Here is a 10,581-nt window from a genome sequence, read left to right on the forward strand (position 1 = left end):
AATTTATCGTGAAAAAAAACTTGCATTGCTTGACTTGATTACAAGCAAAGCATAAAATAAATATTTCCATTACAAATTGAAAGCAAATACATCATTAATATGTCTTTCCTACACCACCCATAACAAAAAATATGTCTCTCCTACCTTACCTTTCTTTCCATAATAACTAGCATAACACCTAACCTTAATCCCCATAGTTAGCATAACATTTGCCAAGCCAACATAGAATCTAGAATTAATTAATAATTTACAAATCTCATCAATAACTAGGCAGCTAAAATTTCTGCCGAACATACTAGAAACTAAAAAAAAAAAAAAAACACTAGTAAGTTCTATCAAATGATGTTCTAGTCATTAAAAAGAATACATAGAACATCATTTAATTAACCTTCTAATCATCATCATCATGAGTAAAACTTGTAAGTTTTTATCGAAACAACAATTGTTCGTATTCCTCCAATGGGTGCAACAACTGCTATTGTAACGCCAAGAATGATACAAAACTGTAACAAAAAAAATAAATAACTTAGATACATAGATTATTTTCAATGAACATTAATTACCATATTTAAATAAGCTAAAAAAAAAATGTACCACTGATGCAATCCAATGAAAGCTGCATATTTTTGGTTTTTTAGCCTTAAGCCATAAGGCACAAGGTATCTGTATCAAGTAATTCCAAATTTAGTAAGAAGACACTAATACATGAAATATTTCAAACCATATTCAATAACAAGTGTTAATTCTTACAATATATGATGTTGCTGCAAATGCTAGTCCTCCAAAAAATCCTAACAAGCCTCCAAAAAATGGGAAGCTTACAGCAACTAATCCAACTACAACTGTAAAGAAATGAAAATTTCGTATTAAATTAAATATGCATATGCATAAATAACTCAATTTATTGTCAATAATATATGCTTCGAGCAACGACACGAAAATGTCATGTATTTAACACAATATTGATCTTACCCACATATATGCTTCGAGCAACGACACGAAGAGTCCTTGAGGGTTCGAAATGAAACTTTTGCACCAAACAAGACTCGAGCGTATCAAAAACTGGCATCGCGAAAACCTTGAACAAAAAGAAACCAATTATTATTGTATAACCTTATTAAATATTTGTTTAACATTGATGATATATAGTGACTTAAATTTTGTTCATTTATGATCGAGTGAAATCATGTCGGTCCTACTACTATATCATGAATAAAATTCAATAAGAGAGACCGTGATGATAAGAAAATGTTCGAATCACCTGATAGCTTCCAATAACATGAAAGAAAACCATCAAGTTAGCAATAGCAATAACCCATGGAGGACGTTCGAGTGAGACGAGTACATCATCTTCTACCAAATCTCCAAATGCCCAAAAACCGGATACAGCAACCGTAAGATAGCAAAGAATAACAATGGTGTATGCAACAACAACACCTCTCCACATTGGTACTTTCGAAGGTTTTTCTTCTGTAGAGGGTAATGTAGCTTGAATCTCTAGAACCACACTATGTCCGGCAAAGGCAAACGCTATTGTTCCAAGTGCATTAAATACATCGAAAGTCTTCCCAGGAGTAGTGTGCGATCGAACACCATAATGAGTTGGATGATGTTCAATTCCTTTTGCAACTGACGACCCAAATGCCACCATCGAATAACTGCAAAACCATCACAAGAGACATAGCTTAAATTTTTTTGTATTTCTAACGAACCGATCGAACCTAATTGCCTTACCGACCGATTATCGGTCACTAAGGCAATTAGGTTAATTTTTTTAAACTGCATAAACTAAATTTGATCAACACATACCAAACAGACATGAATGCCGCGAGCAGCGAGATTCCTTTTAAAGTATTGAAGTTAGGAATTTGTGAAAGGAGTAACTGTATACAAACAAAGAAGCAAATATAATATGTTTGTCTAATTTCATCAAACATTGGCATTATTGGATTCAATATTTCACAGAACTTCTTCAGTGATTTTCCACCGGTGACTGAGTACACAATGGTTGAAGCAACCTGAACAATCAATTGTTGTATCATTATAACCCAGAATCCAACTTTGCCTTGAAATACATGTTCTCCTAAATCAAAGTATCGATCAAATCTCTTCCCTGGAACCAATTCATGCATTTGCACTAGTTGCCATAGTGAGTAAAATGTCACAAGCCATGACACTAAAATCACTGAAATCCCTGGAATCCTATACAAATACAAATATATCGATCAAAAAACTTAATTAGTATATACTGTTTCACATCAAATTAATTACTTAATTCAATTCACATCGAGCTAACTAAGATGCACCAACATAGATACATGAAATGACGCTGACACATGGACACTAATAATAATATGGCAAAAAAAAAAATTATTTGAATATAATTACATGTGAAAGTTTCGTGCCATTATTGTCGGACACTAATTTTCAATATGATGTGTCCGTGCTACATTTTTAGATAGCTAGCAAGCCCAAAATACAGACACTTCTATTATTGTATCCGACACTAATACGACAACTGTACACACATGTGATGATATTCAATAATTTTCTCAAATTATTACAAGTGTCTATATGTTAGTACACCACACCGACACACGTGATTACATCCTTAACTCATGTTCTCGATTAATGTGTTTTTGTCAATGGTGTTCAGTAAGTGACCTAGGCAGTAGTATTAAAGAGTTTGAAGTGATGAAATTGAATGAATTAAGATATAAATACCATCCAAGCTGGGATAAAGCAAATGGTAACCCTAGGACACCAGCACCAACCATAGCAGTCACATTATGGAAGGTTGAATACCACCATTTTGCTTTCCTAGATGCACTAATTGGCAACCATTTTTCCAGATTTTCTTGATTTGCACCTTGATTCCCTGTAGCCTCACCACCTTGACCTTCAACATCATGACCAATATTCTGATTAGCATTCGCATTCTGCTCCTGAATCAATGAACACGCCCACAAATTAAAAATCACACATATACACATATATATGATTGAATAATTGAAAGTAGTACTGAATTGTAAAGATATTGATTGATCAACATTACCAATAGTACCATGCTGAATTATAGTGATAATTCTATGTTAAACTATACTGTAAGAGATTTGGAAGTGATAGTTCTCTATCGATATACATAATGTATGTATATATAGCAATGGTAGGTTGTGAGTGCTGAATTAGTCACTTAAAGGAGAGAAATAATAGTGAATGGATTATGGCAATGATGTAATCAAATCGGTTGAGACATAATAGGGATTGTGACTTCATCAAACTCCAACACAATAAACATATGTCATATTTTTCAAATGCCAAATATTTAAGTTCCAATAAAATAGGGATATTGAGTATTTCACGATTTCAGAGGATCGATAGGTGCTAAATTTGAGATTGTAGTAGTGGATTAAATACCATAAAAAGAAAATAAATAAAAAAAAATGAAATGAAAGTATTTGCTATCGAGATAAATAAGTATTCTATCTGTTCCAACAAAATAGGGATATTGAAAAGTTCAACAATTATTAAAACATCTTCTTTTTTTTTTAAGAGGCTAAAATGAAATTGTATTACCACATCAAAAAGGCCTTCCTAGCACAAGATGTGCTAAGGAAGAAACACCTGAATCCAAAACAGAGTAAAGACAATAATTACAAGGCAAAGCCAAACCGCAAAAGCGGGCAAAAAAGAGAGAAAATAACAATTAACCAATGCCTAAAATGGTAAACGGATTAAGCCACCAACCATGATAATTGAGGGAAAGGTTAACATATTTCCCCTTCAACCAAATAAATGTTAACGACTTAATCTTGTCAACCACCTGCTGAATAGTGCATTTTTTATCATTGAAGACCCTCTTATTTCTTTCTTTCCAAATTTCCCACGCTGTTGCAAACCAAATAACCTGTAAAATAGATCTCTTTGACTTGGAAGCACCACCAATAAAACTGAATTGATTGAAGTGGCTTGATACATCAGAAGGCATAACAGAATAAAAACCAAGCCACCTAAGAATAAAGAACCAAACAGACCCAAAAGTATCACAATGTAAAAACAAGTGAGAAGATGTTTCCATTTCCCCACATCCACCAACGCAAGCCTGAGCATCAAAGTCAATAACCTGTCGACGGAAAAGGTTATCCTTGGTAGGAAGCCTATCACGAAACAGACGCCAAGCAAATAACACCACCTTCAAAGGAACTTCCTTATGCCACAAAGAAGACGCGGACACCGCAATATCAACAGAAGAATTCACATTCAGAAAATTATAAGCACTCCGAACTGTGTACACAGAAGAAGTTTCCAACCTCCACAGCGTTCTATCACTTCTATCAACCTGCAAAGATACATTATGGAGTAAAATCCTAAGTTCCCCTACTAACTCCTCTTCCCACGCAAATAACCTCCGCCTCCACCTCCAAGCCTCTCCCTCCAACCCCCACCCTAACTCGTGCATGTTAAAAATAGACTCCCCTTTCAATAACGACAACTCAAAAAGTCTAGGAAATCTATCTTTAAGAGACATCCCTCCCAACCACACATCTGTCCAAAACATAGTATTTTTACCATCTCCAACAAACCGACTGACATTATCTAAAAACCAGTCCTCCGACCGAAAAGCGACAATGTCCCTCCACCAACTAGAAGCCTCACGGCCACCCTCACAAATATAACCATTCTTCGCTCCGTACCGAGCCTCCAATACCCTAAACCACAAACTATCCCTCTCCACCAACAACCTCCAACACCACTTTCCTAATAACGCTCTATTAAAGTCCCTCATTCTCCTTACCCCCAGACCGCCAACCTCCTGACTCCGACAAATAGATTGCCAATCAATCCAAGTAATTTTCCTGTGGTCTACACTCCCCCCCCCCCCCCCCCCCAAAAAAAAAATTATTAAAAATAGATTCGATAGAGGAAATGATACCTGATGGAGCTTTGAAAAAAGAAAGAGCATAAACAGGCAACGATGACAGGACAGACTTCAGCAAAATCAACCGACCACCCAAAGACAGGTATCTCGAACTCCACCCCGACAGTCTTGAATTAATGCGATGAATAAGAGGATCCCAAAAAGCTAACCGGCGCGCATTACCACCAATAGGCAACCCAAGATACATAAACGGAATTGAGCCAACCTTACAATTTAATACCATAGCTGCTTCAGCTAACCAAGAACCAGGGACATTCACTCCGACTAAAAGACTCTTCGTAAAATTCACCTTAAGCCCAGACATCTCTTGAAAAATAATAAGAACAGCCCGCAAAGCACGAATATTGGCCCACGATTTTTCACCCAAAATTAATGTATCATCCGCAAATTGAAGATGAGACACCGTAACCGGTTGGATGCTTCCCACTTTGTAACCCGAAAATAAATTGTTTACTGATAAAGCACTCATCAAAACATCAAAACCCTCCGCAGCCAAAAGAAACAAAAAAGGCGATAGAGGATCACCTTGCCTCAAGCCCCTACCCAAAGAGAACTCATCTGTTGGAGACCCATTCACCAAGACCGATGTTGTAGCTGTCCCAATACACTCTTTTATCCATTTACGCCAAAGAGTCGGGAAACCCATTTTCAACATCACCTCATCCAAATAACCCCAATCAATAGAGTCGTATGCTTTCTCAAAGTCTACTTTATTAAAACATCTTCTAACCAAGTACATTTCATCCATATTTTATTATTTTGCAGATATTTATTTATTTTTTTCTTTCTATTGTCACTATTTCTTTTTTTTTTCTTCAATAAATATCACTCTATTTGTCTCGTGTAGGTTGTTCAGTTGGTAAGATAAGGGACATTCCAGATAACATTGTTGACATTTGTTTATAAATTAAAGGGTTAATTATGTTTTTGGTCCCTACAAAATTGCAACCTTGTAAGTTTAGTCCTTACTTAATTTTAATAGCATTTTTAATCCCTACAAAAAAAAATTTACTTATAATTTTAGTCCCTGCTAAAACAAATTTTGTTTAATTATCCTTAAACTCTTAAATTTTTTAACGATTCTTTTTATACAAGTTTAGAACATTATGAACGGTTCATTTACTAAAATCTATAATTTTTTAACATGAAATAAATTAAATATGAATTTTTTAAAACGACAAAAGTTTAAGATATAAGTAACAAAAATATGGACGTAGAAATCAAATTTTTGCGATATTTTTTTCGGAGGACCTTTTAATAACGTTCTTAACACGCCTGTAAAAAAATTGTTGAAAAACTTAAGAGTTTAGGCATAAATTAAACAAATTTGGATTGAGTAAGGACTAATATTGAGTGCAGAAATTTTTTGTAGGGATTAAAAATGATATTAAAATTAAGTAAGGACTAAACTTACAAGGTCGACATTTTGTAGGGACCAAAAACATAATTAACCCTAAATTAAATAATACTTCATTTTTTGTTCACTCTATTTTTTATAATAAAGAGAAGTTAAATATATTTTTATTTTGGGAAAACTAATAACAAATAGTCAATTATTGCTCCTTCACGGTACTTGCCATAATTTTTTTTATCTAAAAATCATAAATTGACTATGATATTTAAAAAAATTGAGTTCTGATCGAGGAATGTATTTTTTTTGCTAACCCTTTGATTTTTAGGAGAATGAACGCATTAAAATTCAAAGTTTGGTGGGGATGTAAGTAAACTCTTGCAAAAAATTGTTCAATCTAGAAGCCAAATTTGGTTTCGTTCGAACAATTCGTTCATTTGTGGAGTAGTTAAATAATGTATTGATTTTTGCAATGGTTAATGTTAATTTATGTAATAGAAATTTTACGATAATTAAATAATTTTTAGGAAATAAATTAAATATTTGTAAAATGACTAAATTATTCAATTTAAAAATATTATTATATTTAAACTATAAAAAAACTTCATATATTCAAACAAAGACACGTAAATAATTAAATGTAACAACTACAAAGTAATAGTGCAAAAAGCGGAAAAGAAGATCTAGTTTTCATGTTTTGGGTTACGAGTTTTTTTTTTTTTTTTGAACAAGGTTATGAGTTTATTTACTTGTATAATCCAATCCATGTATTTTAGGATCCTTAGGTGTGAATACTAGAAAAATATTTCTTGAAAATAAATTAGGGTTAAATATGTTTTTAGTTCCCAATAAATATGTCAACTTTTCCTTTTAGTCCCTCTAAATTTTGTTTTCAACTTTTAGTCCTTCAAAAAATTTTCATCTTCACTTTTGGTCCCTCCTTTAAAATAAACTCATATGTAAAATTCATATTTTTAAATAAAATTTTGCAGAAAAAATCTTAATATTATAAGAATCTCTCCCAAAAAAAATTAGAATTTTTTAACAAAACATGAATTTAATATGAATTTTTATATTTTTTATGGTTAAAAATTCATATTTAATTTGTGTTTTGTTAAAAAAATTCTAATTTTTTATGGGATTTTTTTTTTTACAATATTTTACACATTTCTGCATAATTTCATTAAAAAAAATACAAAATTTTACTCAAAAATAGGGACCAAAAGTAGTGATTGAAAATTTTATAGGAACTAAAAGTTGAAGGAAAATTTTAGAGAGATTAAAATGAAAAGTTGGTATATTAATAGGGACTAAAAACATATTTAACCTAATAAATTATACACTCATAATGATTTTCATCTTAATGTGATTTTGCTTGAAAATATTTTTTATTAGAAAAACTATTATTGATTATGAGAAATTCATAATTAAGTACAACTTTTAAAAATATACTTATAGCATGCATCGAGAAGTTCTAGTATTTTCCTATCTTGGTCAAAGCTGATTATTTATTACTCCCTCCGTTTCAAAATGAGTGTCGTTTTAGGTGTTTACACACATATTAAGAAATGCAATGATTAAGAGAAAGAGAATGATTATTTTACCAAATTATCCTTATTAACTATTGGTTAGTTTTAAAAGTAATACTTTGGAAGTAGTGTGCAGAGTATTAATTGGAGGGTACAATTGAAAAGAAAAAGTTATTATTGCATTGGAAACTGAAAGCGACACTCATTTTGAAAATTTTTTTTTGGCTAAAGCGACACTCATTTTGAAACGGAGGGAGTATATTTGGCATACTCAATTATTAAGAAGCATGTCCGAATTGTGTGGAGCTTATTTTCATTCCTTAATCGATTATCCTTCAAAAAAAAATCCTTAATCGATTATGTTACTTGGAAGAATTGATTATGATGCAATTTTTTTTGTTGGTACATTGGCTAAAGAAGAAAAAAGAAAAACCAAAAATAGAGAAGAAAAAAAAAACTAAGCTCAAGGGTGCAACACCCTTGGCGATCAGACAAAAGGATTGTCTTCAAGTCTTCAGGAGGGGCCTCCCAAACAATTAATTCATCATCATTGGTCGAACCCACTTTTGTCAAAGCATAAAAGTGAAAAGGATTGTGATCTTTGAAAATCAGATCAAGCATAGCTTGAGAATCAGAGTAGCAAATTATATGATTGTATCCAAGATTCCTAGCCATCTTCAAACCATGGTATACTGCCATAAATTTAGCAAAAGTATTATTAGAAATCCCAAGGAAGCAACCAAAGCCAATAATGCAACTGACATCCCCTTTTCGAATCAACCCTCCAAATCCAGCTCTGCCCAGATCACCAAGACAACTATCTCTACATTTAGAATGAATTCAGCGACTTAGTTGAAAAACTCAATGCTTCCCAAATCCTCTTAGCGACTATACAATCTCTAATACAATAGATGATGGACTCCTCACTAAACAAACATCTAGGGCACAAATTTGATTGGGACAAGTTTCTATGATGCAACATAGACATGGTAGGAATATCTTGGTGACAAACGCACCAAATAAAAAAAAAATTAATTTTTTACGGGGCTTGGAGCTTTCAAATTCCAATACTTAGTGCTTTGACCTCCTATCTCCCCCTCTCACTTTTGTGAGCCGTCAGCTGAAACTAGGGCTGGAAATGAGCCGAGTCGAATCAAACTTGTCTGAGCTCGACTCGATTCGATAAGATTTGGTTCAGCTCGAAACTCGGCTCGAGTTCGTTACAAACTTTTTTTAAGCTCGAACTCAACTCGGTACGAGTTCGTGAACAACTCGGTTCGGCTCGTTAGGTTCAGTTCAGTTGCTCGAATCACATATTTTAAAGTCTTTTTATCTCAAAAAAAAAAGTCAAATTTTATAGATCTTTGGCCTTTAAATTTTTTTGAAATCCAAAAATTGAATTAAAATAAAAGCAATGGTCTCAATTCCCAAACATACAAAGGATACACTCAAACCATACAAAGTTCAAAGATGTATAGATATGTACAAAAATATAGAAAATTAAAAATTGATATAGGTTACAAAAGAAAGAAAGCCGACAAAATTCAATAATTAGAACCAAGAACATTCTCAAAATATTCTTCTACTTTAAAACTCCAATAGCTAGCTCCTTCAAGAGAAATTGTATCAGTTACAACTGCATTTGCCATAGCCTTCAAATTAATCTTTACTCCACAACAACAAGCTTCACAAAAGATGTAGACTCCAAAGCAACAACAATTCTAAACAACAAATGAGAAAGAAAGTAGATTAAAATCATTGAAAAGAAAATTACAAAACAAGAACGCTATCAATCAACCACCATAACACACCTATTCCAATAATAAAGAGGACAAACTAAACAAAAGCACAAACTCGATACAAACAACTCAGGGACCATGAAACAAACTCTCATACTCTAAAAACCGAGGGACCTATTTGTGGGAACCTCCTCTCTTCTACCTATTAACAAAAAAAAATTGAGAGAATAAGTTAAACCAAATAAAAAATTGACAGAACTAGTTTAATACAAGCACACCATTTTGATCAAACACACATCAATACATAGATTAAAAAGAGAAAATACAACAAACTATTGATATTTAGAATTTAACCATTGTATGTAGCTCAATAAAGCATAGCCACAATAATCTAAGAACATAGATACTACAATTGGTATCCAAAATCTCTAAACAAACCAACCTAAATTTTACACTAAATCACTCAAAAGTATTCCAAGAAAACCACCGGAACAAAGACAAACTAAGAAAAGTAAGGTAAATAAACACAAACTTGATTAGAAGCAAATACCTCTAGAGAAGAGGAGAGAAATGACTGTCTCTTTTGGTTGAGCTTTGCCACTTGCTGAATTTGCCTATTGCTATCCGAGAGGAAAAAACGTTTTCTATTTTGGTGGAATTGGAAAATGGAATATTGATTAAAGGAAATGAAGGTTATGGCCAATAAAATTAAAGTTCCACTTCCTAGAGAATGGAACTAGATGCGTAAAAAACAAAAAGGCAAATGGAACGGCACTTAAGTTTTTTTAATATTTAATTCATTTAATAAATACATAAAAGTTTTTTTTGCCCAAAATACATAAAAGTTTTTTTTGACCAAAATACATAAAAGTTTTTAAAACTAATATTTATATATATAATCGAGCCAACTCATGAACCAAACGAGTCGAACTATCTATAGTTCGAGTTCAGCTCATTTAATTAACGAACTTAATTTTCAGCTCAAGTTCGGCTCATTTGGTTCATGAACCAAGTTCAACGTAT

The 10,581-nt window shown here is 32.7% G+C and overlaps 1 protein-coding gene and 1 long non-coding RNA gene across 3 annotated transcripts; both read right to left on the bottom strand.

Annotated features, from left to right (window-relative positions):
• Nucleotides 1-52: 52 nt before the first annotated feature.
• LOC146934934 (lysine histidine transporter-like 5) lies at nt 53-3,138 on the bottom strand. 2 transcript variants are annotated; one of them, XM_085750182.1, is made up of 8 exons: nt 3,056-3,138; nt 2,725-2,945; nt 1,810-2,202; nt 1,262-1,658; nt 973-1,078; nt 751-842; nt 595-663; nt 53-503 (listed from the first exon to the last, which is right to left on the bottom strand). In XM_085750182.1, the coding sequence occupies exons 1-8, from the start codon at nt 3,065-3,067 to the stop codon at nt 405-407; spliced, it is 1,389 nt and encodes a 462-aa protein (XP_085606308.1). In that variant the 5' UTR covers nt 3,068-3,138; the 3' UTR covers nt 53-404. The 2 variants fall into 2 exon arrangements, with proteins under 2 accessions (XP_085606308.1, XP_085606307.1); XM_085750181.1 differs by lacking the exon at nt 3,056-3,138 and having other exon boundaries at nt 2,725-2,993.
• A 6,083-nt stretch (nt 3,139-9,221) lies between these two features.
• LOC146934935 (uncharacterized) lies at nt 9,222-10,315 on the bottom strand. Its single transcript, XR_015033055.1, has 2 exons — nt 10,109-10,315; nt 9,222-9,760 (listed from the first exon to the last, which is right to left on the bottom strand). It is a non-coding gene; the product is annotated as an uncharacterized LOC146934935 (long non-coding RNA).
• Nucleotides 10,316-10,581: the final 266 nt, after the last annotated feature.

The sequence above is a fragment of the Medicago sativa genome, chromosome 3, assembly GCF_051527215.1.
Source record: "Medicago sativa cultivar Bolivia chromosome 3, Bolivia_mono, whole genome shotgun sequence".
Lineage (NCBI taxonomy): Eukaryota > Viridiplantae > Streptophyta > Magnoliopsida > Fabales > Fabaceae > Medicago > Medicago sativa.

What these genes read in the sequence shown, in the direction of transcription:
- LOC146934934 (XM_085750181.1), bottom strand. Translation starts at nt 2,993, where the DNA reads ATGTGTATATGTGTGATTTTTAATTTGTGGGCGTGTTCATTGATTCAG. An exon ending in TGCTCGAAGCATATATGTGG is followed by an intron (nt 843 to 972) that starts GTAAGATCAATA and finishes ATTTCTTTACAG; the next exon opens with TTGTAGTTGGATTAGTTGCT. An exon ending in TTCATTGGATTGCATCAGTG is followed by an intron (nt 504 to 594) that starts GTACATTTTTTT and finishes TTTTTGTTACAG; the next exon opens with TTTTGTATCATTCTTGGCGT.